This window comes from Enhydra lutris, unplaced genomic scaffold (assembly GCF_002288905.1).
Source record: "Enhydra lutris kenyoni isolate GAN:26980312 unplaced genomic scaffold, ASM228890v2 scaffoldscaffold26, whole genome shotgun sequence".
Taxonomy (NCBI): Eukaryota; Metazoa; Chordata; class Mammalia; order Carnivora; family Mustelidae; genus Enhydra; species Enhydra lutris.
This window is the reverse complement of record NW_019154110.1, coordinates 27,368,007-27,394,579: the sequence shown is the minus strand read 5'-3', so window position 1 is coordinate 27,394,579 and position 26,573 is coordinate 27,368,007. Positions and strand designations below refer to the sequence as shown.

Sequence of the window (26,573 nt, the reverse complement as noted above, 5' to 3'; positions counted from 1 at the left end):
CTTAGTTTGGTTGAGTGGATCATTGACCTTGCAGTTTCCTCACAAACTGCTGGCAGGAAGTCAGAAGGCTGGGGAGCTGCAAGCCTTGATTCCCATTGTGAGGAGAATCCCTTCTGAATTTTCCCCTGCCGTACCCCACAAGGCTTTACCTCCAGTTCTTAAAGGCACAACAGATACGGTGTCACAGAATCCTAGTTTCCAGCAGTTTTATTGGCTGTTGTGAATTCTAGTGTGAGCACACCCCCTACACTTGCTCAGCTAGAGTGTGCCCTCTAGAAGCATCAGGGCTTGAATGGGATTGCTTAGTGGTTGACCCTGGGCTGGGGAGGTGGAGGCATGAGGATGGTAGGCTGCAGAACTGACACCTTCTACACACAGTAAATAGTTCCCGCATGTTTGGCTCTTCCCTACAATGAAGCAGCACTCTCCATGCCCCTTTGGCCTTCTACTCCCTCAGTACTGGGATCTTCTTGCAGAGTTGTGTTGGTCCGCAGATTCTGAGAGCACAAGCTCCATGGTGGGCCCTGGTGTGGGGGAGACACATGGCTTCTGTTCTGAATTCACTGGAGGGAAAAGAAAAAACACTGAAGAAACCTCCAGGATGGGAGGAGGGTGAAGCTGCGGTCAGCTACCATTCCCTGGGCTCGCCCTCCCTTGGGCCCGCCCTCACCATCCTGCCAACATCCCCGGCGAATGTCACCCCCTTGCTTGCCCGCTGCTCCTGGGAGCCGGTGCTGCTGCCACTCAGGGAGTTCCTTCGCATGATGCCTGGTGCAGGATGGGGAGGGAGAGCACTGAGTGAGGGAAGGGGCCATGGGGAGAGGGGGGCTAGTCCCCCCACACCAAGGGACAGACCCCCAGGGCCTGGAAGAAAGCCAGATCAGTAGGGAAGGGGACCCGGGAAAGATGGGAGCTGGGCCACTGCAGTCTCACCAGGGCCTGGGGGCTCAGAGCGCTGCAGGCTGTTGCGGCGGGAAGTGGGGAAGCTGCCCTTGGAAAGGCGGCGCTGGCGGCTGGACAGCATAGCAGCCGGGGCCACGATACCCGGTGGGGGCTGCTTCCCAAGCCGGCTGTACAAGTCCTCGATTTCCTTCTTCTGCAGTGTCTGTAGGGCCTCCACCTCTGACAAGTGCCTGAGGATACACCAGGAGCATGAGCGCTGGCCACACGCTTTGCTCTCCCGAGTCTACCTCTTGTCCTTCCTCCCCAGACTCACTTCTGCCGAAGACTCTGCAGCTGAGCCCAGAACTCCTCATCCTCCCCACTGCTCTCGGATTCTTCACTGCTCAGGCACAGGCTACTGTATGAGTAGTTCATCCATACCGGGCTGGGATGGCTCTGGGGTGGGGGGCTGCCCCCCACTCGGGGTTCCTTCCCATCGTCCCCTTCCTCAACTCCAGCCCCTAGGCCTTCCGCTGCACGGTCACTCTCAGCCAGAGCCTCTCTGGCCTCCGGCCCGTTTCCAGCACTATCCTCTGTGTCTGAGCTCTCCGAGGTCAGCTGAGGGGTTGGAGGCTTCAGGGAACTGGAAAGAGCTGGGAATGCTGGTTGCAGGGGAAGAGGCTCAGCCAGTTCCTTGGATGAAGTCACTTGGAAACGCCCCACAAGCTGCGGCTTTCCCTCTGTAGAGTGACAAGGAAGGAGTCATGGAAGGAGGGAGAGAAAGCAGGGGCAGGATATGAAATGAGAATAACGGACGGGGGAAGGTCCGTGATCAGAAGCCTCACCTTCAGAGATGGGCTCGAGTCTGGCTTCACCCAGAAGGGGCCGAGCAGGATTTGGCAGGGCCTACAAAGTGTGGGTCCGTGAGGAGGGGAATGATCCAGAACGAAGTGCCCCTAACCACCCCTCTTGGTTTCCTACTCACCTCATTCTCCATCTCAGCCGCTGCAGGTGAAGGCCTATCCTGGCCACAAGGAGCAGCAGGGGGAGGTGGGGGCAGACTGGGTAGGGGAGCAGGGGGGGCTGCAGGAGACTGGGACAGGAGCCCAGGTGAGGGGGACAGCAGGGACTGGGCCACAGTCATTACAGCCAGTGAGAAGGCACTAGCCAGAGAGAGGAGAGGGGCGGCTGTGGTGGAGGGGAGGGGAGATGTGGAGGGGCAGGGGGGAAAGGAAGGAGGAGTCAGAGTGACCTGGGAGCCACTGGGAGAGAAGGCAGGTGGAGAAGGGAGGACAGAGCTCTGCAGAGAATGAGAGGCTGGGTCAGGGACCTGGGTAGCACTGGGGGAGAACGCAAGTGGAGAGCCAGGGGAGTGTGGCGAGAGATTTGAAGACACTTGGGAGAATAGAGAGGGGCTGGAGTATGGGGGAGAAGTGATAGGGAAGATGGGACTTGGGGAAACAGGGGTTCTGGGGGAAAACAGGTTTCCAGGGGAAAATAGGTTTCCAGGAGATAGAGGGGTTCCAGAAGAAGATGAGGAGGTGGAGAAGGCTGCCCAGCTCCTCTGCTCCAGGGAGGTGCAGCTCTGGAGCTCTGCAGGTGAGGAAGGAGTGTTGAGTTCCAGTCGCCCATTCCTTACGCCCTTCCCAGAAGCAATCCCAAGGATTGTGAGAGTAGGGACAGAACTCTGTACATACCACGGGATGGGTCTGGGAGAGGGCCCGAGAGGGCAGGCAATGATGCTGGCTCCTCCTGAGGGAGAGAATGGGGCCCATGGTCACAGTGGGGAAGAGCTGAGTCTTAGATGGGACATTCAGAGCAGGCTTCAGCTGGGACCCATGAACCTCTAGGAGTCCATAAAGGACTTTCAAGGGACTCAAAAGTGTATGTGTTAAAATATTTACAGGTAAAGGAGTATCATGTCTATAATTTACTCTCAAGTGGTTCAGAAAACAGTAATATGTGCACATACATGTAGAGAGGGGAGGGAGGAAGCCAGTGATAAAACTAATGTGACCAAACACTGACAATTGGCAAATCTGGGCAAAGGGTATCTAGGAGTTCTTAGCACAATTCTTGCAACTCCTCTCTGTGTCTGAAATCCTATCAAAATAATGAGTTGAAAAGTATGCATTGAACACATTTTTCTAGAACGAGGGCCCACAGCTTTCATCAGATTCTCAAATGGGGCAAGAGCCATTGTGTTAGGGTCCCAGAGATGAAGGAGTTACAGCCAAGGGCACTGGCGAAGGCAGAGAGGAGTAAGTCTGGAGCAGAGAGGTGGAGGTGACCTGAGGGGTCTGACCTGGGGGCCCAGAGGGTCCTCAGCAGCCTCCACAGGGCCAGTGTCTCTCTTCAACAGGGTCTCCACTCGCTGGATAATCTCCCGAATACGGCTCAGGAAGCCGGCTCGCTCCGAGGGCAGAATGAACTCGTTATACACCTGGCAAGGGGTCAGCAGGAAGGGGAGAGAGGGCTCAGTGATCCCACTTCTCCCTCCCCCCTGCACTGATCTTTAAAAGCCAACCCTTCACCCCACTGCTCTGCCAACCACCAACTTGCAGTGTAAGAACGACAGCTTGGAGAACAGGAGCTAACATTCCTAGGATGCATTCTACCCCAGATCTTTCCTTCCAGTGTCTTATCTCATTTAATGATGACAATGGCTCCCCAGGCTCTGTATTCACAGCCCCATTTGAGAGTTCAAAGATAACCAATGCTCAAAAAGGTTAAGTTCTGTCTGCCTAAAATCACAAAATTTGCACCCAAATTTGTCTAAAGCCAGAGCCCGAGTTCTTTGCACTGTCCCATCTGCTAAGTAAAAATAAGGCAATGGATGGTAAGTGTAACATTCAATTTCACAAACACTGAGCACACAGTATGTACCAAGCATTATTGTAGCTGAGGAATACAGAGAAGCATAAAACAAGATCCTGACCCCGAGGAAGCCCACAGTCTAGTGAAAGGGAGACGTATACATAATATATGGCAAGTCAGCCTGTGGTAGGAAAGGCATTGTGATCAAGGTATAGAGAAAATGGTATCCCAGCAGGAAGAAAGGGAGAGTTAACGGTATAGAGTTTCTGATTTGCAAGATGAAGAGGTCCAGGATATCTGTTTCACCACAATGTGAATATACTTAACCCCACTGAACTATATATTTAAAAATGGTTAAGATGGCAAATTTTATGTTATATGCTTTTTGCTGCAATTTTTAAAAATGCCATTCCCAAGAGAAAGCAGGTCATGCCATCCAGGAGGATAAGGGAAGCTTGGATGGCTTCACAGGGCTGAGCCTGGAAGGATGAGTGAGAAAGCAACCCTTCACTGAGGACTTATCATGTGTGGATACTTCTTATATAATTTCATTTCTCAAACATCTATCACCTCTCATAAATTATATGCTATATCAGAACATCTTGGCAAAATGAGTATATCATCTACATTATTGAGTGATACAAAGTTTATTAAGGCACAGTACAAAGCTCCAGAAGAGGGCGGGGACTGGAGAAGGTTGCCCTTGAACTCAGGTCTTATGTGAAAGCCCAGCTTTTCCTCAGTTCCATGCTGTTCATCGGGAAGAGAAGAGCAGGGAGAACAGCGTGAGTAGTAGCTCTGAGGCATGAAAGGACCTGGCACATTCACGATGCAGTGAAGACCACAGCAGAGCTGGGAGTGCTGTGGATTTCAAAGGCCATGCTCCAGAACTGGGACCTTACTCTAACCATAGGTGGTTAGCCATTAATGGTGTAGGGCCAAAAAAGCCAGAGCAGATCCAAGCCCCAGGAGAATTCTGCTGCAGAGGAGTGGAGGGTACAATGGTAGGGAAAGAAAAGAGAGCAGAGGACCCTGTGGTCCATCGGGGGGCTCACTTTGGCTGTGTGGGATCTGAGTGGGATTAAAAGCCTGGTGAAAGAAGCCTTTCAAGGCAAGACACCCCTGAGCAGATGGAGACAAAAGTGGAAAGGCACCCAGCCTCTTCAGAGGACCACTCAGAACCCAGTGTGGCTAGAGGGAAGACGATAAGCCTCTGCGCCACGTGGTATTTTGTCTTTGTGCTCGATACAAGGTGAGTGACATGACGAAGGAGAAGCTTTAAAGAGAGTTCCTGAAGACTGATGCTTCTCTCATTCCCCTCTCTCCTTCACCATTGGCATCCATTGCCCCCACTCCACTGAAAGGTCTCCCACAAAGACCTTCTCCTGACAAAAGCCAGTGTGGTCTTGCCTCAGGCTTCATCCTATGTCACCTCCTTGAAACTCTCTGTTCACTCAGTTTTCACTAACATCTTCAGGGGCTCCTCCAGCCTCTCGGGTTCCACCCCTGTGTCTTCTGGGGACCTACTCCTCCCCATCCCAGAAAAGAGGGTATCCGCTGAGACCCACTCTCAGACCCTCTCTGCCTCTGGCTTTGCAAGCTCATATCCTCTCACTCTCCCTTCTGTACTGGCAACTCCTAGATCCACTTCTGGATCCTAGATCCAGCCCTGCCTGACTGTATCCTGCTCCTAGGGAGGCTCTTGCCTGCCCCTCTGTTATTCAAGCTCATCGTGACCCTTTCCAGCTTCCCTCTCCTTTAACGGTCTGCTCCCACTACGACCACTACTATCTTCTCCACGCTACAAGTCACCCATGAAATCCCTTCTTCCTAACCCCCTATCATTTCCACTCAAGTGTTCACCGAGCATCTACTATATGCCCTATATTACATCAAAAAAAAATTGACTGGATTACAGAGTAACGTATTTTCGTGAAACAACTCTCAGATCTGCTCCTTTTCTTCTTCCCTTTCCCTATAATCCATTTTCTCCTTGGACCACTTGTAGTTTATCATATTCTTCTGCCAACTGGACTCCCTCCCACCAACCCTCTCCCACTTCCCCTAGCAGAATGGTCTTCTTAAAACCTATTCTCACCATACTACACTCTGTTTAACTCTTCAGACTGTCTCTAATCTGTGCCTCCTCTTCCTGCCCAACCTTGCTTCCACATTTCTCCTCTAGGAACCCTTAGTTCTAGTGACACGAGTTTCCTCATAAACCCCCCCGCCCCCGCAAGTCCCACATTCCAAGTCACTCCCTACTTCCATGCCTTTCCTTATGCTGTACTTCCTCCAGACCCGCCCTTTTCAGTCTTCACTGCTGTTGTCAAGACCCGGACTAAGTTCTACCTCTTCCCCCCAGCTGCCCCCAGGCCACCCTTTACCCACAGACACAGGATCACATGTGTAGCGTGTACTTGACCACAGCACTTACGGATACCCTCATGTTATCGGACTGCTCCAGCTGAGGATCTGAAGCTCACGAAATAAATAAAAATCTCCCCCACCTTCCAAGGGCAGAGATGTCTTCAGTGTTCCTGTGCTTTAAAAAACCTTGCTGTTGGGCGGGAGGAAGGGGGAGTTCAGCACCAGGGGACATCAGACGGGAGATTCCTGTCCTGGAGCCAAAGGCTCTGTCCTCCTCTCTCTCCCCCTCACCATGGCAGCTGCAATCTCTTCTGGGCTGTCCCCATCCAGATCGAATCGGAAGGTCACCATCTTGCTATTGTGCGTCTGCAGCTGGCACTCAACCACTCTGTCATTCTGGTCTGAGACCTTCAGATTCAAAGTCAGCAGAGGGGAGGATGTCAGGCCCTCTGTCCTCATCACATATCCCCACCCTACTCCAACCAAGTGACAGTGGGCAGACTGGAATTGAGAGAAGCAGACTCTGTTCCCAAAGCCTGGTATCAGAAACTAGACTGGCTGCCTTTAGGGTACCAGTCACATACTACCCTCTCTTTTTTGGCTGGCCTCCCTTACCCCCCTGGCAGTTTCCATCCTGGTCCTGTAGGTTATTCCCCATCCCCTGTACCCCTTTCTCACACTAGTGACCCGTAGCCGGGATCGCGGTCTGCGCCGGGGAGTTCTCCCTGGGGGTCTCCTCATGCGTCCCATCCCTTCTCCCACATCACTAAGGCCTGACGCTGCATCCGAGGCATAGCTGGAAAAGGAAAGGAGATAGGAGTGTCAAAGTGGACACCGGGACCCCAAAGTGCCATATGTGTCACTCCAGCACCCCAACTCCTACCAGAACCTACCTGTCTCCTGGGGAAAAGTCACTGCCAGGGCCAGAACGTGGAATGGATAGGGCAAAAGCCTGAAATAGGAAATTTTTTCAGGAGGTCAGAGGACGATAATCGTTGGGATCCGGGGGATGGGGTCAAGGGTGCTGGGGCACTAGGCAGAGGAAACTAAGGAAGATGAAGACAGAGTGCAGGACTTCCAGGGACATGGGGCCAGGTCATGGGGTTGGGTTTCACAGGGAGAAAGATAGGTCATAGGCTTGGAATAGCTGGGAGCCCCCCACAGTGACCCCCTCTCACCGAGGGCAGGCAGAGATGGGACTCAGCAGGGCTGGATGGCACCCCCCCCAGGGGGCTGAAAGGCAGGGTCTGAGGCATCCAGGAAGCCAGAGGAGCTGAGGTAGCCATCAGTCTCGCAATCCGCTGGTGGGGGAGGGAGGGGATCAAAAAAAGGGGAAATAAAGGGGAATGGTGGCAGAGCAGGGGGGCTGCCTGAGCAAGGAGGGGCCTGGCGCTGTGGGAGTTCCTTCCCAGAAGGAGTTCACAGCTAGATGTGGAAGGCAGGGGAAGTGACAGTGCTGCTGGACCGAATTTCTGGGCAGGGGGCAGAGGCCAAGGGTTCTGGGACCAAGGTCACATCCCAAATCCCCCAGTCCGGGGTGACTTACAGGTGGTAGATGAGTAGCTGGCATGGCGGAAGAGGAAAGGCTGGTGCTGGTCCGCCTCGGGCTCCTCGGGCTCCGGGGGGAAGCCGCTGGGGGGACCACCAGGAGTCATGGGGACAGCTGCTGGTGGAGGTCCTGGTGCAGGGGGGAGGGCTTCCAACTCCCTAGCTTTGCGCAGCTTCTCACGCTTTCGCTGGATGGCAGCAACTCGTTCACGTACTGCGCGGGCCACTGGCTGGTAATCAGCTTCGCAGACTAAACCCAGGGCCACCTGGAGTTAAGACGGGGAGGAACACAGTTTGAGGTGAGATCTCTGCTCCAAGACACATCAGGATGCCTTCTTGGGGCCTCTAGAGTATTTCTCCAGGAGAAAGGGCACTAACATTCATTGATGAGGCATTGTGCCCATTAACCAGCAACTCGTTACATCACCATCATGAAATCCTCCCCGCAACTTGCCAAGGGAGGTCTTAGCTCTGTTTTAGACATAAGGAAAGCTGTGACTAGTTCATGAGTATCTAGTAGGTCAGTTGCACTCAGGGGGGAAAGGGGAACATGTGGCAATATCTGGGGACATTTGTAGTTGTCAAAACTCAGTGTTACTGGCATCTAGTGACCAGAGGCTAGGGATTCTTCTCTACATCTTTACATTCTCTATAGTCCCCTAAAGATGTCACTGGTGTCATCAAGAATCCCTGTAAGTAATGGATCAAGGTCAGATCCCAAGTCAGGTGTGAGCTGTGCTATGGAGACCTGCTCTTTCTTATGCCGCATTTCAAACACATTCTCAGGTTCCTGACCCAGACCCACCACAGATGATCCCTACCCTCTTAACTGCCATCTTTCTTTTTCTTTTCTTTTAAGAATTTTGTTTTTAAAGATTTTATTTATTTATTTGACAGAGAGAGAGAGATCACAAGTAGGCAGAGAGTCAGGCAGAGAGAGAGGGGGGAGCGGCTCCCTGCTGAGCAGAGAGCCAGATGCGGGGCTTGATCCCAGGACCCTGAGACCATGACCTGAGCCGAAGGCAGAGGCTTTAACCCACTGAGCCACCCAGGCGCCCCTCTTTCCTTTTTTTTTTTTTTTTAAGTTTTATTTATTCATTTGAAAGAGAGAGCACAGGCAGGGTGAGCAGGAGAAGGAGAAGCGGGCTCCTTGCTGAGCAGGAAGCTTAATGTGGGGCTTGATCCCAGGACCCTGAGATCATGACCCGAGCCAAAGGCAGACAGACACTCAACGGGCTGAGCCACCCAGGTGCCCCTCAATTGCTATTTTTCTATCAGGAATCTCATACTCGGGCGCCTGGGTAGCTCAGTGGGTTAAGCATCTGCCTTTGGCTCAGGTCATGGTCCTGGAGTCCCAGGATTAAGTCCTGCATGAGGCTCCCTCCTTGGCAGGGAGTCTGTTTCTCCCTCTGACCCTTCTCCTTTTCATCCTTTTTCTCTCTCATTCTCTCTCAAATAGATAAGTAAAATCTTAAAAAAAAAAAAAAAAAAAGAAAGAAAGAAAGAAAGAAATCTCAAACTCTCTTCCTGCCTCCCCCCCGCCACCTCTGGCCTTCCTAAACCAGCTCTCCATCTTCTACCTCCCAGGTATGCCTCTCTTGGTCTGGTAGCTTCTGTTCACCATGTCCTTATTCATCTCAAGGACAAGCTTCGCCGTGCATGTAAGGGAGGTGGGGTGGGGTGCTCTGACTTAAAATCTAAACAACCCGAGTTTAAATCTAGCTCTGCCACTTACTCGCTCAGAACCTTGGACAAGATATTCAACCTCTTAGAGCCCTCCATCTCCTCGTCAGTACATCAGGACAAAAATCACTCCACACAGGGTTGGTAACAACACTGACAGGCACGTGGAAGTGCTTGAAGCCATATACAAATGTGGGATTATTAATGAGCTCCAACCACGTGCCATGCACTGTCAGAGACAGAAAAATCAATAGAACACAGTCTCTGCCCTCAAGGAATTTACAGTCTAGTAGAGGAGAAAGACAGGAATGTCCTCTGGTATAAAACAAGACCGATGGTGGTGGGTCCTGTAATGAAAAACCTGTTGAAGTGGAAAGAAGCACTTAATTTTGACTCTAGAGGGAATGGGTTTCCTGAAATTCATGGTTCTGAGCAAGGAGGAAGACGGGGGCAAGGGGAGGGGTGGACACAAGGTTGGTGGAGGGTGAAAAGGAGAAAAATAAACAGACAAATTGGAGAGAAGAGCATTCCAGGAAAATTGCATCAGCAGAAAGCAGAGCACTGGAGGAGTGGAGGCTGGAGGACCCAGGGTTTGCGCTGGAAAAGGAAATCTTTCAGCGAGTCCGCACACCGGGTGTGCGTGTGAGTGTGTTAAGGTGGGAGGGGCCAGGAGACGCTTACAAAACACTCTGCGAGGGGTGAGCTGGGTGCCTGTCCCACCACCGAGGGACCCCACCCGGGGCCCTCCAGTCGACGCCCACAGCCCCGCCCAAGCTCAGCGGCAGGTCAGTCTGTCCTCTGCTCACCATCTCCTGCGCCACCTCCTCTGCGGCGTCCCGGCCCAGCTGGAACAGGAACTCTATGGCCTGGTTGTCCCGTGGGCGCCCCCCACGCCGCGCATCCTCCATTCGCAGCCAGAGCTTCAGTCCCGGCTTCTCCCCGTCGTCCTCCTCCGCTAGCTCCACGTGCACGCCGCGCTCCTCGCGGAAGAAGGCGTGAGCCAGGAGGTCCTGGATGGTGAACCTGAGGGCGGCGCCGGTGAGCCGAGCCTGGTCGCCGCCCGCCCTCCAAGCCTCCCCTAACACCCACCCTGCGCCCCTCCACCCCACCTCTCGTTCTTATCGGTGCGGATGCAGCCTTCGATGATCTCCTTCACCTCGGGAATCTTCACCTTGTAGAAGCTGTTCGGCTTTGTGCCCTGGAGGAAAGGGGTTTGCATGAGGCCTCTGGACCTCTGCGCACCAGCTCTCTGCTTCCCCCCCACACCCCACCCGAGGCAACAGAGCGTGCAATCGTCAAAGCCCCGCCACAGCTACTAGACGGTTCGATTTCAAATCCCCGTCCCCCCACGTATCGACAGTATGACCTTGAACAGGTCTCCCTGAGCCAGTTTTCCCGTTTGTAAAGCGTAGGGCACAGCCGAGGACCTCCCTGCTCACCCTCCGCATGAAAGATCAGATGTGAAACCGTTTGTAAACTCTAGGGATCGCTACACACATCATTATTCTAAACAGCTAGTACTGGGGAGGGGGGCCGGGGGGCCGTGGGGGGGGGGGGAGCGTGTGTGCATCCGCTATACTTCGGTGTTTACCAGAGCATCTTTGCGTCTAGCCTGTTTTCTTTAAGGGAAACGGCATTGACCACAGACTGACTGGGCAGGCAAATGGGAGGTGACCTGGAATTCTCTGTCCTCCCCACCCCCTCTCACCGAAGTGACCTTGCGGTAGATCTGCGCGGCATTCTGGCACTCGGAGTAAGGGTACTCTGAGGTGGCCATCTCCAGCATACACATGCCAAATGCGTACACGTCCACCGCCTCATCGTACTTTTCCTCGTACATCTCAGGGGCCATGAACTCCGGGGTCCCTGTAGGATCCACAGTGGGCATCAGGCTACGGAGACTTCCTCTGGCTTCCTCTCTCCTCTTGGGCTACCATCAGCTAGCCAGGGGGTGCCGGAAGGAGCAAATCCCCCCCACCCCGAGTTCTGGAATACTAGTGAGGACCCTTCCCCACCCACTGTGTGTGTGTTGGGGGGGGAGTTGGAGAGGATGCCATAGGACTCCCCATGTTCCCCATGCTCTCCTAATTCCGTGCAACTCAAAGGGCCTTTCTGGGAAGAGAGGGTCCCCGGGGTCTCTTCTGACGTTGTTGGGGAGGGGGAAATTGGGGAGGGGAGAGGTAGGAATAGCAAGGACCTCCTGGAGGGACGCACCGATCACGCTCTTGGCAAAGGAAGCCCGTTTGAGCGTGGCCAGGCCCAGGTCGCCGATCTTGACCGAACCTGAAGGGCCCGTGATAAAGACATTGTCGCACTTGAGATCCCGGTGCAGAATGGGGGGTACCCGGGAGTGTAGGAAATGAAGCCCCCGAAGGATCTGGCGGCTCCAGCGCTGAAGGACTCGTGGCTTCATCTCGCGGAACCGCCTCAGGTATCTGGGGGAAAGGCACGTTGCCAGGGTCGCGTCGGGAACACGGAGGCGGAGGCGGGGGAGCGGACCCCGGCTGGGAACTTCCCCGGCTCCCACGGGCACTACCGCCTACACATCTTCTGCCAGCATTATTCTAGCTCAGGTCCTCGCGGCGTTCCAGGGAGAAACTGAGTCGGGGGCGTGGTGGCTAGACGTGAGAGTACAAAAGGGATCCGGTGGTGAACTTGTAGATAAGGCAGCGCAGAAGGGACTGGGGAGCTCGGGAAGAGATGACTAACCGCCTTGGGCATGGGGGAGGGCTTCAGAGTGGAAATAACTTTTGTTTCCTCTTGAAGGATGAGTAGGGGTTCAAGGGTGAAAAGGGGAAGGGATGGAGAAAACTTTCCAGGCGGAGGGGACACTGGACTCAAAGGCACGGAGACTGCAACAGGGTGGGGTGGGAGGAGGTGCTGGGAATTCAGTTCCTGTGGAACCTAGGCTCAAGATGAGGCTAGATCCTAAGGAATCTGGGCATAGGCAGAGTGTGGACATTAACCTGAGAGTGGTGGGAAGCCTTGAAGGAATGGAGAGATTCCCCAGACTGTAGGAAGATAGGGTAGGTTGGAAAGGTGAGGGCAGAGTGGGGGAAGGCCTGTGAGGGCGCTGCGGCAGGGCTCCAAACCACCGAGTGCCAGTGGATGGAACTGGGAAGGCAGAATGGGGAATTATAAGGAGGCCTTGGAGACAGACTGATGGGGGAAGACAGATGCACAGAGTGGAGATAAAGGAGGCATCTGGGGAGATCGAATTTTGGCTGCAATGCTGGGTGGACACTGCCACTCACCCAGGCAGAGATGCAGTAGGGGTGGGTGAGAGGTAGTGAACCCGGTCTGGAACCTAAATCTAGAGTTTGAGGAGCCTGGGAGAAGTTCCAGAAGCAGTGGGGACCTCCCACCAACAGCTCTCCCACCAACCAACACTACCACCAGGCACAGAGCTCACGTCTTGAGGGTGCCGGAGGTCATGAGTTCGGTCACCAGCACGATGCAAACCTGGCCCCTCAGCACTGACTTCCATGAATCATAGAAGCGGACGATGTTGGGGTGCTGTAGCCCCTTGAGCATCTCCACTTCCTCGGAGAATCGCTGTCGCTCGGTTCGAGACAGTTTCCGAGTCTGTGGGGTAGGGGATGGGGGTCAAGGTCACAAAAGGCCCAGGACTCCCACGGAGAGGAGGAAGGGACACATGGGGAGGAGCTGAGGAGCAGTGAGGGTTGGAGCCCACAGATGAGGCTAGGTCATCACTTGCCCAACGGGCTCTATACCCTGAATTCTCAATCCGCCCCCTTAGGCTGCTGCAAGGACACGCCCATCCTGGGCCTGGGGCCACCCTTGGACCCCCTGCTGGACACAAGGGCCTTTATGCAGCCCGGTCCAGGAGTCCTGAGCTCAATAGCGCCTTTGTGGCCTCCCAGGCCAGCCGTGGGGCGGGAGGGGACGCCTGGGGGCTGGCAGTGGGCAGGCAGCAGGCAGGCAGCAGGCTGACAGCGGGCAGAGAATTGGGGCCTTCAAGGGGGTTGGCCCCAGAAACTGGGAACTGCTAGATCCAGACAGGAGGCAGGAGGGCTGCAGAGGGAGTTACAGAGAAAGATCCAGGACCAGGCGCCAGAAGACCGCCCCCTGCCCCATGGCTGTCCCGCCCACCTCTCATCCCCCACCCCCCATTTGGCTGCCTTTCTGTTCCTGGCCTAGAGCCTGGGGAGCGGCACTGGCAGGCGCAAGGGGTGAGTCCAGTGCCAGGGCTGGAGGGGAGGACCCTTACCCAGGCTTTGCCCCCCAGTTTGAATCCAAAGCTTTTGGCCCAGACTTAACTGGGTTCTTCCCTCAGAGGAAAGAAGGTCCTTCACACCAACATCCCCCTAGAGCCCACTGGGTTCAGTGCCTTTGGGTCTGGGAAGGGAAAGCCCAGGTAGACAGTGAGATGAGGAGCAGGACTGGACTCAGGCCAGGCTGGAGCACTCTGTCTCCCCCTCCCCCAGCTATGGAGAAATCTAGAAGTCTGACTGCTCCCGAAGGGGCCTGGGAGGGCTGCCACATCCTGCCACCACTAAATCTTCTGGAAGTGGAGAGGATCCTGCCCCAGCTCCAAGCCTCCATCATCCCAGCCTCCCACTCGGCAAAGATCCAGAGTGAAGGAGGAGGAGGACCAGGGTCATACTGAGGGTCTCAAGACTAAGAGGAAAGGGAAGGGGAGAGATAGTAACCACTGCAGGAGACTGGTGAGGCCAGTCACCCCTCAGACCTGAACTGACTCCCTAACCGATTTTGCATCCTATCTTTCAACTCTCAGAGCTGAGTATAGAGACTTTAAAGTTAGAACGTCCAAAACCCATAGGGGAGCCACCCTATGCCTCTGCCTCAGTTTATCCTTCTGCAGCCCAGAATCAGCCAGATCCATTGATCATCAGAGCAACGGGGAGTGGGCAGGAGTGTCCCGACCTTTGAAGGGAAGATAGATCTCTCCCTTGCTGCTGTCCCCTAGATTTCTCATCCCAAAACCTGCACTGTGTCCCATCCCGAGGTGCCACAGAGGGGGCGCCCAGCCGCACCTGCAGCTCACACCAGGCCACCTCCACCGTGGTGTCGGTGTCCAGCCCTCGATACACCGTCTTGAACGAGCCACGTCCAATCTCGATGTCAAACTTGAGGTATCGGCCGTCTGGGGACGTTGCCACGGCCTGGGTCTCCGTATCCTCCTTTTCCTCCTGCTCCCGCTGCCGCTCCCGAGCCGCGGCTTCGGGGACTGTCGGCGGATCCCGGGACCCCGGGCCTCCTGCAGAGCCCGCGAGCTCTGGACGCGCGGAGTCTGCAGCCTTCACGGGGGCTCCCCCGGTCCACGTGCCCTCGGGGGGCTCTGGACAACTAGGCGGTGGGCTCCTCGCGGGGCCAGGACCAGCAGAGTCCGGAGGAGCTGGGGTCTCCGGAACGGGTGAGGCTGGCTGGGACCAAGAGCTCAGCAGCCCCAAGTCGACTGAGCTGCGGCGGCTGAGACGGGAAGAGCGCGGCCGGGGCTCAGCCTTCCCGGAGAAGCGGCGCACCCGGCGCGGAGGGGGCCCAAGGCGGGGCGGACCGGCGGCGGCGGCGAGAGGCGGCGGGGGCCGCAGGGCTAGGTCGGCCTCCGCCTGGGACATGGGGATCGCAGTCTCGGGGGTCGGGGGTGCCAGCATGAGGAAGGGCCGGCGCCGCAAGGCAGTTAGCCGGGCGGCTGGAGGAGGCGGCCTGACAGGCTGACTGGCCCGGTGCGCGGCGCTCCCGCTGAGCTCCCGGGGCCCCCACTCCCGGTCCCGCCCCCTCGCAGCCCCGCCCCCGGCCCCGCCCCCAGCCCCACCGCCCCCAGGGCCGCCCCCTCCCAGCCGCCTGCCGCGAGCTGAGCGGGGCGCGCAGCCCCTCACCTCAGCCGCCCCGCCCCCGGCCCTCCCGGCCTCCCCGCCTCCCCGCGCGCCCTTCTACAGGCTCATTGCGAGGCTGACCCGGTGCGAGACGGAGGTGTGTCCGCTCGCACTGAGTGCGCAAACCTGCTTGGGGGCGGGGGGGGGGGGCGGGGGAGGCACGATGCTGGGTCTGGGAGAGGAAACGTGACCGCGGCTCTCGGGCTCTAAAGAGGGGGGAGGTTCAAGGGAAGGTTACCACCCGCCTGCACGCCCCAGATAAGGTAGCGCCACCCCCTCCTGTTTGTCCGGGGTAGCCCCAGGCCGACAAAACAGAGGTCAGTGGAAAGGTTTGGTTTTCTCCCAAGCTGCTGTCCCTGTGGGCGGCATAGGGATGGGTGTGTGCACCCCAGGGCAAGCCCCTCCCCCAAGCCAGGGACCCGGTCACCCATCCCCTCCACCTCCTACCTTGGCCGCAGCCTGGCCCTGGCCGCAGTAGCCGTTTTTGCTACGTGGGCCCTCCTTCCTCCTCCTTCTGTTTGCCAAAGTTTCCAATAAACCAAAGTCCATATCCGGTCTACACCTCTTCAGCTCCCCTAGGCCTCAACGACCCCACCCAGACCAGAAGGATGGGAGGGAAGGGGAAGCCACTAAGTTACTCCAATTCAGAGAAAGCAAGCAGTCTATCCCCAAGCTGTGTTCCATCAGCACTCCCCCACACAGCCCACCCAGCAGATGTGAAACCACAGGCGCACTGGAGCCTGCCGGCACTGGAGGACCTTTTCATTTACAAAGGCCATAGGCCTCTTCCCTCTCCTAGGCTGGGACTGACTCAGGGGGCAACGCTTCAAAGCCCTCCCCATGCCCATTCCAGTAGTAACTTCCAACGGCAGGCAGGCAAGTGGGGTTGAGCTTTTTAATATCGTAAATCACATAAATCAGTGTCCAGCCTGGCCTCTCACTGCCAGGCCCCTTCCTGGGCCTCCTATCTTCATATTGCCGGGAAGGCTGCCTGCAGCCAGGGCTTCTCCCATCCCCTAGGAAGGATCCAGCACCAGCCTGAGAGGGGAGGCAATAGCAGCTAAGGGGTGGGGAAGGGGGAGGGACAGAAGCTTGTGCAGGCGCATGTGTGTATGTACTTACGTGTGTGAACACATGTGGAGTTAAAGGTTTACAGACCCTGCCTGGCTCGGGGACAGTCGAGGATGGGAGAGGAGGTAGGGCAAAGAGAAGCACATCTTTTTTTTCCCTGGCGCCTCAGCCTCACCCTTCCTCAGGGACAGACGCACCGGGTAATTGGGAAACCCATCCCTGGACTGGAGCCCTTTTGAGTCTGGTGGAGTCACAGATCCAGTCTGTGGGGTCACTGGGTCTGTCTCCTTTTGAAAGCCCTGGAAGGGTGGGAGGTAAGAAGTAAAAGGAGACAGGTCTCCGCTAGAAGAACTTGACGCCCCGGCCATCGCTGACGGTGATGATCTCAGCCTTGTGCTCCTGCTGTAGGGCCTGCAGAGCCCGAAGTAGGGTTGCTTCGTCCAGCCCATGAAACTCTGGATAGGGAGAGATGGGAATTAGGGACACTCTGCTTCTGCGGGCTCAAGGCCCATGAGGAGCAGAGTCTAGATGGAAGCTGAGACCCTAAAGCCAGGGGAGACTGTGCCATCGATACTGCTGTGGCTGCTGCCAACCCCTCCTGCAAACTCCTTAGAGTAAGGGCTGAAAGCAAGCCTGAGTCAGCATGAAATGAGAATTCATGCTTATTCTCCCCGTCCAGGTTCTTCTATCAGACTCAACCCTCACATGTATCCCCCACCCCTGTGCCATGAGTGTCTGATGTACAAGAATGACACTACCTGCTTGTGGACCATAGAGTGGGGGACACTGAAGCCTAGGAAGGTCAAGGTCCTTGTCACTGGATTTTGACCCTAGTTGGACCCATCAGGGTCCAACCCTAGTGCTGCCATCAGGAGCACCTGTCCTAACACAAAGAAGTGTAGCCATACCTCTGACCAGGAGACTGTTAAGATCCAGCACAGGTATCTGCCCTTACCTAGTTAAAAGGAACAAAGCTGGGAGCCAAGGGCCAGCTGAGTATGTGAAGATATGGCAAGATACCACAGGGAGAGGTGAGAAGCAGGTGGCAAGCCCGAACAGGTTCGCACACCTCACCCCCCTACGGGGGCCTACCTCTTAAGTCAGGGAGCTTGCTTTCTGAGGAAGCCTTTAGCTTTGCCCAGCATGAGTGGTGGGCTGGGCAAGGCTGCAGCACTGAAGTCATGGGGTGATGGTGGGAGTAGCAAGCAGAGGCCTGCAGGGCAGGGGGGAACAGCCAAGAGCTGTAAACTCTGTTATGGCAGCCAGGGCCTGGCACAAAGGGGAGGTGCCCTTTTTTCCCCAGCTGAGATTGGAACTTTTGGTGAGCCTGGGGATCAGAATGTGAAGCCAGAGATAAAAGAGCTAAGAATATATTTACACTATGTAAAAATCAAACAGTATACAAATCCTTGCCTGGCCAGAAACCAAAGTATTTAAAAGGCCTGGGGGTGGGGATGGGGGTGTTGGCCCAATCCCTTCAGCTGACGCCCACAAATCCTGAGCCCTCTATAAGTATAAAGGGTGAAAGAAAGGCCTGTGTCAGCAAGGAATGAGATCTTCAGCTTAATCTCCTGCCCCGGTTCCTCATTCAGCATCTACACCAGTAATTCTTAACTTTTCATGGGTCACAGATACCCTTGAAAATCTTTTAATATGGACTCTACCCCTGGAATAATGCACATACAGCCCCATAGGCAAAATTTGGGGGTATGATGCATATAAATTCAGGTAGTTTAGGGAAACCTTGGACATGGGTTAAAAGGCCTTGTATCATGCAGTATTTGGAATTCAGAGGCAGGGATGGGAAGTCTGACTGTCAAACAAGGACTGGAGAGGCTTCAGATCACAAAACTGGGGGGAAAGGGAGAAGCGTTACCCTCATTCTCTGTGTCGTCCCCATTGGTCAGTTCATACAGGGTAAACACGGAGTTGTTCTGGCCACTCCTGGAAACCTATGGACACAGAAAATGGGGGTTGAATAAGGACCTGAAATCCCGGGGAGAAGGTGAGCTCACCAGCTCCACCTATCTGACCCAGGAATGGTACCTATTTCCAAACCAGGGCTCACTGTCACCTCGGCAGGAGTGGCCTAAACACCGCAAACCCCACAGGTGCTATATTTATACATGTACACACATACACGGAACCACTAAAACCACAGGCCTTCACATGTCTGAGCAGTGACCTCTCATTCTGTTTTCCTGTTCAGGAATAGGTGGCATGAGTTTGTTATATTTGGGTTGTTGATGCTTCTTCCCCTCTTCTCTCCCTTGGGAAAGTTTAGGGCTGGTGGTGGCTGTGAATGTGGGGGGAGAGTTTGTCCCCACACCCATACTGGTTCAGAATGTCTCATTCATACAGTGGACAGCCCCAAAGGGTACAGAGGGGGAGGGGCCCCAGGCTTTTTTTTTTTTTTTCTCTCTCTTCCTTCCCTTCCTTTCCTCATTTATCTTCTGTGGCCAGAGACTCCAGCCAACAATAGCACTCATGGTTCCAGCACTGCATTCTCCAAACATGGCCTCATGTAGCCTCTGGCCTCCTGCAGTCAAAGGCAGGGAAGTTCTACACAGCCAGGGACATTGAGTCACTGAAAGAGGCATGCCTGAAGACCTATACTTCCTCTTTCTGCCCCTGCCCACTTTGCTCAGTCTAGACCTGGGAACACCAGGTATCTGCTGAACATAGATACAATTCTCTGCCATGGGTCACCATGGCGGAATAGTCTCACCCACTGATAGATGAGTTTCCCCCATTCTTCTGGCCTTCGCCACATGATCAGGAAGCTAGACTTGTTCTTATCCAACCACTCCAGGTTCCCTGCAAAAAAGATACTTATGAAAGCATCTTATGCTAAGAAGGGACAGAAGGCAAAACCAAGGTGGAACACAGTGGAAGAGACCCAGCTCTCAGGAAGTGAAATCTGTTTTATTACTATCTGCAAGGCACCAATTCTCTTCCTATCTCTCTCCAGGTCTCAAAACACAGATGGAGAGATTTCAGTGGTGAATACCAATAGGGAAAAAAGACCCGGGAATTGGACTACCTATTGTACAGAACACTATGGGTTCCAAGCCAGGGGAGAGAAAAAAGTTGTTAAAAGCAAAGACTTGTGGGGCACCTGGCTGGCACAGCTGGTGGAGTGGATGACTCTTGACCTCAAGGTTGTGGGTTAGAGCCCCTCATAGGCTATACAGATTACTTAAAAAAAAAAAATCTTAAAAAAAAAAAAAAAAGGCAAAGTCTTATGGCAATCTGCCCTCAGGAAAAGCCAAGTAGGAGGAAAAATAAGGAAATCTGAGGCCCTGAACCCACCTTTCTTCCTTAGTTCCTCTAATACAACCTGAATTGATTCCACAGGAAGCTTGCCTGGTTTGAAGTTAAGGGAAGGGCTCTGATGGACTGAGTTGGGTAGGATAAAAATTCTCAGGGCCAATGTCATGTTGAGAACCACCTGTCCCCTTCCTCTCCCTCCCACACACGTATATGTGCAATTCCCTAACAGGCTATAAATTGGCATTTCCTGGATATTGGGAGGAGGAAGGCAAAGAGCAACTAGTTCAATTAAAGGGAATAGCTTTAAAAATGAATGGTACTACCATCTGTCACCCTCTGTCCTTTCTCCTTCCTTCAGACTTTCTCCACAGATATTTTAGGTATGAATCAGGCAGCAAAAACAAATGACCTTTACTTCCTGGGAGGAAGAGAGTAGGTGGAGAAAATTACCAAAGGTAATACCAGAGCTTGAGTTTCACTCAGAAGAGGACAGGAGATTCACAGTCAAAAGGGCTTGGGTTGAAAAGCTTGGGACCTGGCTTCAGGGCAGAGATTCTATGGCACCCAGGTCCTTGTCACTAGCCAGGACAAGGGGGTTTGAGGCTGCATTTGCGTTGGGGTTTGAGGATAAAATGGAAGTCAGCTATAACAAACACACCGGCTCTTTCCCAAGTCCAGTTTGGGTGGGAACCTGCCTACTGTGGGTGAAAGAGGGTATGAAGTCTGGGCATGTGGGAAAGCGTGGAAGTGCATGTGTGTGGGCTGTGGAAGAGCCTGAGGGAGGATACGCTGTAGCTTCACGTTGTTGAAGAGCGGGCTCTCCTGAGCTTCCATCACCGTCATGCTGGATTGTTTGTGCAGGCGGCAGAAGGACAGGACCAGCGAGCACCAGGCGGCCAGCTGCTTCTGCCGAGTGTCCACGTTCGGCTGCAACCTGCCGGGTGAAGGGGGTGGGGCGCAGAATTAGAGGGAGTGAGAGAGCGAGAGGCAGCACTTGCCGGAGGCGCGTCTGGGGGACAAAGTAGGGGACTGGGAGTGGTAGCGACCGGGTCCTTTCTCCCCCTCCCCATTTGAAGCATCAGGGCTGAGCCCGGGATCTGGGGCAGGGGAGGGAGGCACAGCGGGGCTTCTCGGGGTCTGAGCCTCACGTAAAGAAGGGCGGGAAGCGATACTGCCACGGCCACTCGAAACTCATCGCCATTGTAGTAGCCCAGGAAACCCGGAACGTGCGGGCAAAGGACTTCCTGCCTCCGCTTCGGCACGTCCGGGCAAAAAGCACAGCAGAAAGGTTCCGGACGCCTCTTCGGAGAGGGACGGCCCAACGGAAGGGGTCTCGCTGATCAGCCAGTCCCTTGCCGTTATCCTAAAAATTCTTACCGTTTAGAGCCCCAAGAAGTCTTCTCATTCAGTTCTAGAGAAGGGCAGTGACTTCTCCAAAGCGGCACACTTTGACTGTAGAATTGCCTAGGCTTTTCCCCCCTCTGCTGGGCTTCCTTTAATATTAACATTCGTGTCGGTTGCATTTAACAAACACCTCACAATTCCCCGGTTTCCTCAGTTGCTATGTCCTTCGACTCCACCATTCCCTGGTCTCCTGCAGCCCCCGTGGGAGCACATTTGTAGTTTTCATCTCTGGAAAAGGTTTGGCTTCCGTGATTCAGAGCTGCCCGCTTTGACCACAGCTCTATAACTCTCACGTCCTCACCTTCCTAGTCTCAAATCTCTGGACCCATTTTGGTCTTATTTGAGTCCTTACCCAGCCTAGACTACCCCATTCTGTCCCCCTTGCTTGTCTACCTGCTGGTCACTTAACAGACCAGGGTTGTTGCTTCCTGCCCCCACGTCCATTCCCCACCCACCTTCCCCAATTCCTGGGCCGACTTGTATTACTGGAAAAAATCACAGAGCATGCTGGCTGAGCCCCAAGTTCCCTGACTGACTTCACTGCTGGGCTCTCAGTGCAGCCCAGCACTTTTATTGACTCCCTGTCACATCCCTCCAGATAACTAACTCTTCAAATGTTTCCACTCATCAAGTCATTCCACCTGTCTCCATCTCCTTTCTGCAGAATGCCCCTCCTATTTTGTGAACTAACATTTGAACCTCCTAATCATTCCCCCTCTGTCACCACACTTGATTTTTCCCACAAGAATTCCTTTCCACTTCAACTTTTTTTCTTTTGGACTCAAAGGAAGAAGTGTCACTCTTCCTTTATAAGACCAACACTTTGGGATATCTTCTTACCTCTCTTTTCCAGTTGCCTCTAGGACTACTTTGTGCATAATCTTCCCTCTTTTCCTTTCCTCTATCTCCTCTGCCCTACTTGACAAACATGCTCAGGTCACCCGTATTTGAAAATATGTACAGCTTCCTTGACTTTGTCACCCTCTCAATTTCCTATCTGATCTTTAACCTTTCTCCCACTCAAGTCCATCCTTCATTGTGCACAGTTCCTGATCTACCAAAGTGCCCAACAAATACTTGTTGCATGAATGGATGAACCATTCAATTTATAATGTTCTTTTAAAGGGCACGATTTCCTTTGCTTCCAGGGGACTGCTTTATCCTTGTTCTGCTACTGTCTCTCTGATCTTTCTCTTTGTTTCACTGCCCCCCCCACCCCCCGTTCTTTAAATGTACATGTTTCAGGGCGTCTCGGTGGCTCGGTGGGCTAAAGCCTCTGCCTTCGGCTCAGGTCATGATCCCAGGATCCTGGGATCAAACCCCACATCGGGCTCTCTGCTCAGCGGGGAGCCTGCTTCCCCCTCTCTCTCTGTCTGCCTCTCTGCCTACTTGTGATCTCTGTCAAACAAATAAATAAAATCTTTAAAAAAAAAAAGAAAAAAGGAAAAATATATGTGCATGTTTCCTAAGAACCGAACTCAGCTTTTTTTTTTCCCCAAAACAACGTCTGTCTTGAGAATGTCCATCCTTTTCATGGCTTCACTTTGCATTTCTGTGCAAAACGCTAATAAATCTGTATTTCCGCTGCCACCACCACCACCACCCCTCCCATTTATAACTCTCTATGGGACATAAAAGCTTGTTCTATTGGCAGCTCATATCGTACATCCTTTTCTTCTTGCCAGCTCCTCTTCCTAATAGTAATTTTCTATCATTACTTCCATTGTCCTAGTAACTCAGATTCAAAGCCTGAGTCAGCCCTAACCTCTCCTCTCCTTCATGTCCAAAGTCCTGGCATTGGAGGGTTCCCTCCCCTGTTTTTAATCATCTCCTTTTTATTTTCTACTTCCTCACTCATCACTTCTTTGGCCCATGTCCTCTTTTTCTCAAGCCTAGGATATTACAGTAATTTCCTAATTCACCTTTTTTTTAAACTCTCTTCCCTAAGGGGAATGCACTCCATCTTAAGGCCTAGTCATGTACTAACTCCACAATCACCCTCCTGTGATCACACCTCAGCTAGATGTGACCCCTCCTTTTTTTGCACTTAGATAATATTTGGTTTATATCCTTTGCATGACTCTCATCACACACTCCATTGCTTTTGTTTATTTGTGTACATGTGAGCTCCCTTATTAGACAGAAGTCACTGAGAGCAGAAACCAAGGCCTATCTTATTTTTTCAACAAAATATACCATACACAGTATCTTATACTAACATGCCCTTGATGTACATTAGTAAAACACATGAAGGCAAATATGGGCCAAGAAGAGAACAGATAGGGGCGCCTGGGTGGCTCAGTGGGTTAAAGCCTCTGCCTTCGGCTCAGGTCAAGATCCCAGAGTCCTGGGATCGAGTCCCACATCGGGCTCTCTGCTCAGCAGGGAGCCTGCTTCCTCCTCTCTCTCTCTCTCTGCCTGCCTCTCTGCCTACTTGTGATCTCTGTCTGTTGAATAAATAAATAAAATCTTAAAAAAAAAAAAAGAAGAGAGCAGGTATATCCCCGGGGAAGACCAATGCATTCATGGAAAAAGAGCAAAGGCTTATCTCAGGTGAAAGCTTAAAATGCCCAGGAAACAGATATGCCTCTAGAGAGACAGACATGTCCTGAAAGGAGAAGTCTGTCTCCGAGGATGAACAGATAGATTCTAGGAAGCATACAAATAAATATCTATGGAATGGATTGGCATGTCCCAGCAAATGGATATGCATGTCCTCAGAGAGGTAAATATTTCAGAAAGGAGGGAACGAAAAGTCCCTGAAGAGGCTCCAGGTGCCATAAAGAATAAACAGGTGTCTTTATGGAGAACGAAGTTGTTCTCTCGTATTTGTGATGATCTGGAAGAACTGGAGGTGAAGGTCCTCTGGAGGCACAACTGTGCCTCACTGTCTGAGGAACATATAAGAGTGTCTATATATGAAATGATGAGTTCAGAGGCTATGTCCCTAGAAAAGTGGGAAGTGTCTTAGGGAAGTATCAGTATGGCTTAGGAAGCTGATAGAAGGATTCAGCTAAGAACTAGTGAGTGCTATGGAGATGACAGATGTCTGATCCCAGGGTCCAGTCTCCTCAGCCTTGAACTTCTTCCAGATCATGTCCATCTTCTGGCTGTTAGCTCTAGTGGACACCAGGGGGCAGTGTGCTGCCAGGCTGTAGGCCCCACCCCCAAGGGTCCAGGACAAAATAGGAGGAGGCCAGGGACCTGGAAGGGGAGTCCTGTGGTGGACTTAGTAAAGTCCCCACTGCCCTTGCCCTCAATCCTGAGGTCCTTAGGGATGGACTCTTTTTGGTCATATCACAGTTCCTATTCCCAGGCTGTGGGAGTAAACTGAGGCATGAAGAAGAGGGAAATTCAGAGCTCTTGGGTGGTCCCCCTTCCTCCTCACAGGAGTCACAGCAGAGATTCCACCCTTGCTCCCCCCCCCCCCACCTCCCGAGCTGCTGTCCAGACCGGAAGGGAGTCTCTTTCCTGTATATTTCCTGGTGCTGGGTTTGGATATGGACAGGAAAGGCCCAGCCTTGGGAGGAAGCAGTGGGGGGGGGTGGGGGGAGGCTTCAGGTGGGGGGAGGGGGATAGTGGGGAGCAGGCAAGTGAACAAAACAGTGCTGCTATCCAGATTCTTCCAGCTCTGCTGCCCAGCCAGAGCTGTGAATGGCAGAAACTCTGGGATGGGGAGAGGACAGTACAAAAAAAATTTTATTTTGAAGATTACAGAACTTGTGCCATGACACCACTGGGTTTCCATTTTCATCAGTCCAAGGATCTGTGGTAGGTGTGGGACTGACAGAAGGAGGCAGGGAGGGGAAGAGAGACCTGGTGGTGGCAAGGAAAAGGAGTAAGATGGCTGTGGAAAAACTCATACCACCCTAGGCCTGGGCTTCACTGTCTTTACTCCTCCACACCACAAGGGTGACGAGGAAGGGGATGAGGCAGATGGGGGCTATGATCATGGCCAGGAGCACATCCTCCGGGGGGTCTGATAAGGTGGGCTGCACAAGGGAGCAGTTGGCAAAGTGGATCTGGTGAGTCTCAAAGATGATCTCTTCTGCCCAGGGATTCGGGAAGCCCAGATGAAATTCTTCTGCAAAATGCTCCAGGCAATACTGTAGGTCGCTATAAGGCCTGGGGGTAAGGGAAGACTACAGTGAGTATGGACTGGGCCAGAGAGGGCATTGCCCCTCACTCACTCAAGGCCCACCCAGGAGGAGGAGGCCCCACCCCTGGCCCAAGCTGCCTGGCACTGCCCCTACCTGCTAATCATGGCCCAGTCACACCAATCCTTGGGGATAGAGTCCATCTCCTCCTTATAAGATTGCCAGCAAAACTGGATAGTCCTCTCATAGCTCTCCATCTTGTCCTCTGTGGGCACAGATTGCTTCACACTGACCACAACCCCGCGCCTCCCCCCCAAGCCCTCAGGTCCAGGTATTTCCACTGCTCAAGTCTTCAAACATGGCAAACACCAGGAGAGTCTCAGAAAGTCTTCCAAGGAAAGAGTCTCAGTTCAGAAAAATGTTAATGCCTTCCATGTGCCAGCCCCACGAGAACAGCCACACTCTTTTTCTGGGGTCTTCTAACCCACCGGGGAGGTGAGCCAGCTCAGAGCTGGGGGCGGGTCACGTGGGATGAGAGAGAGAAAGACCACAGGAACCCCAGGAGAGAACAGAAGGGGGGTTAATGGGCTGCCAGTTGGGGTTGTGGGAAAGGGACCCTCCCCACCGACCTGGCTCTCCTCGCTGTCCCAGGTCACCGTCCCAGAGCCTCGGGTACACACCTTCTGGCTTCAAGGGGCTTTCAGTGGGAGGAACCTGAGCCAGGGACTCCTGGGGCTTCAGGACAGCTGTGAACAGAAATGGGAGAGGGAGGTGGGATGGCGGGGATCTAAGCAGTGGAGTCTGGAGGAGGGGTCTGAGACCCTAGGAAGTCAGGGCTACTTTCAGTAGAGGAAAAAGGAATAATCCAGGCCTCCAAGGGGTGCCTCAGTGACTGGAAGAGAGGGCTGATACCAGCTCCCTCCCACTCACATCCAGACCCAAATCCTCCTCCTCCTCCCCAACCCCCAAGACCTCTCCGCGAGGCCCGGACCCTAGGTTCCTCCAAGTGGGAAGCAGCTCTCGCTGAGCCCTCACCGAAGTGGGGCCAGGGACGGCCGGAGGACAGCGCTGACCCTCCCGCACCCAGGGCCCGTTTCTCGTCTCGGCCGTCCAGGCCCCCTCCCCTATGGGCCTCCCGCGCCTCCCACCCGGGCCCCGGGGCGCCGCGCTCACCGCCCAGCAGGAGGAGGAGGCGGAGCGCAGCCGGTCGCCCCGTGCGGGTCGCAGGGAGCCGCGGGCCGCCGGCTGCGCGCTCAGCCCGGAGCGAGGCCATCGCGCCGCGAGCAGGCGAGGAGGGGCGGTGGCGCTGAGCCGGGCCCGGGCGGGGGCGCCTATATCCCCGGCACAAGCCCCAGGAAGCCGCGCCGCTTCCTCACAAGGGCTGGGACGGCTGCGGCCACGTGGGGGGCGGGGGCGACGCCCGGGGCCCGCAGGCTGGAGGGGGAGTCACAGCCCCACCCGGCCTTGGCGCTCGCCGCTCCCTCCGCCGTGTCGGCATTGGCCCACTCTCTCTTCTAGCTCACCCTGCGGGGCTGGACAGCTCCCCTCGTAACCCCAGAACCGGGATGCA

The 26,573-nt window shown here is 54.2% G+C and overlaps 3 protein-coding genes across 4 annotated transcripts; all 3 read right to left on the bottom strand.

Annotated features, from left to right (window-relative positions):
- Nucleotides 1-509: 509 nt before the first annotated feature.
- On the bottom strand, nucleotides 510-14,936 carry LOC111151560 (WNK lysine deficient protein kinase 4). Its single transcript, XM_022509628.1, is given in 19 exon segments — nucleotides 510-768; nucleotides 934-1,133; nucleotides 1,217-1,622; nucleotides 1,728-1,788; nucleotides 1,868-2,475; nucleotides 2,580-2,634; nucleotides 3,188-3,325; nucleotides 6,361-6,477; nucleotides 6,748-6,865; nucleotides 6,963-7,021; nucleotides 7,248-7,295; nucleotides 7,297-7,370; nucleotides 7,616-7,883; nucleotides 10,107-10,323; nucleotides 10,410-10,498; nucleotides 11,009-11,166; nucleotides 11,515-11,735; nucleotides 12,713-12,885; nucleotides 14,319-14,936. Coding segments are annotated over 19 exon segments (3,768 nt in total). The 3' UTR covers nucleotides 510-628.
- Nucleotides 14,937-16,039: 1,103 nt separating this feature from the next.
- On the bottom strand, nucleotides 16,040-20,806 carry LOC111151753 (vacuolar protein sorting 25 homolog). Its single transcript, XM_022509926.1, has 6 exons — nucleotides 20,651-20,806; nucleotides 20,291-20,436; nucleotides 19,542-19,595; nucleotides 18,958-19,046; nucleotides 18,106-18,181; nucleotides 16,040-16,684 (listed from the first exon to the last, which is right to left on the bottom strand). Exons 1-6 carry the CDS (start codon nucleotides 20,701-20,703, stop codon nucleotides 16,572-16,574), a joined length of 531 nt encoding a protein of 176 aa, XP_022365634.1. The 5' UTR covers nucleotides 20,704-20,806; the 3' UTR covers nucleotides 16,040-16,571.
- Nucleotides 20,807-24,587: 3,781 nt separating this feature from the next.
- Nucleotides 24,588-26,337, bottom strand: LOC111151406 (receptor activity modifying protein 2). 2 transcript variants are annotated; one of them, XM_022509402.1, is made up of 4 exons: nucleotides 26,177-26,337; nucleotides 25,633-25,749; nucleotides 25,160-25,268; nucleotides 24,588-25,031 (listed from the first exon to the last, which is right to left on the bottom strand). In XM_022509402.1, exons 1-4 carry the CDS (start codon nucleotides 26,274-26,276, stop codon nucleotides 24,776-24,778), a joined length of 582 nt encoding a protein of 193 aa, XP_022365110.1. In that variant the 5' UTR covers nucleotides 26,277-26,337; the 3' UTR covers nucleotides 24,588-24,775. The 2 variants fall into 2 exon arrangements, with proteins under 2 accessions (XP_022365110.1, XP_022365111.1); XM_022509403.1 differs by having other exon boundaries at nucleotides 25,160-25,266; nucleotides 25,682-25,749.
- Nucleotides 26,338-26,573: the final 236 nt, after the last annotated feature.

What these genes read in the sequence shown, in the direction of transcription:
- LOC111151753 (XM_022509926.1), bottom strand. Translation starts at nt 20,703, where the DNA reads ATGGCGATGAGTTTCGAGTGGCCGTGGCAGTATCGCTTCCCGCCCTTC. An exon ending in CAACAACGTGAAGCTACAGC is followed by an intron (nt 19,596 to 20,290) that starts GTATCCTCCCTC and finishes ACTTCAAACCAG; the next exon opens with GCAAGCTTCCTGTGGAATCA. An exon ending in AGAGGAACTAAGGAAGAAAG is followed by an intron (nt 19,047 to 19,541) that starts GTGGGTTCAGGG and finishes TCTTTTTTGCAG; the next exon opens with GGAACCTGGAGTGGTTGGAT.
- LOC111151406 (XM_022509402.1), bottom strand. Translation starts at nt 26,276, where the DNA reads ATGGCCTCGCTCCGGGCTGAGCGCGCAGCCGGCGGCCCGCGGCTCCCT. An exon ending in GGGACAGCGAGGAGAGCCAG is followed by an intron (nt 25,269 to 25,632) that starts GTCGGTGGGGAG and finishes CTGTGCCCACAG; the next exon opens with AGGACAAGATGGAGAGCTAT. An exon ending in GACTGGGCCATGATTAGCAG is followed by an intron (nt 25,032 to 25,159) that starts GTAGGGGCAGTG and finishes CCTTACCCCCAG; the next exon opens with GCCTTATAGCGACCTACAGT.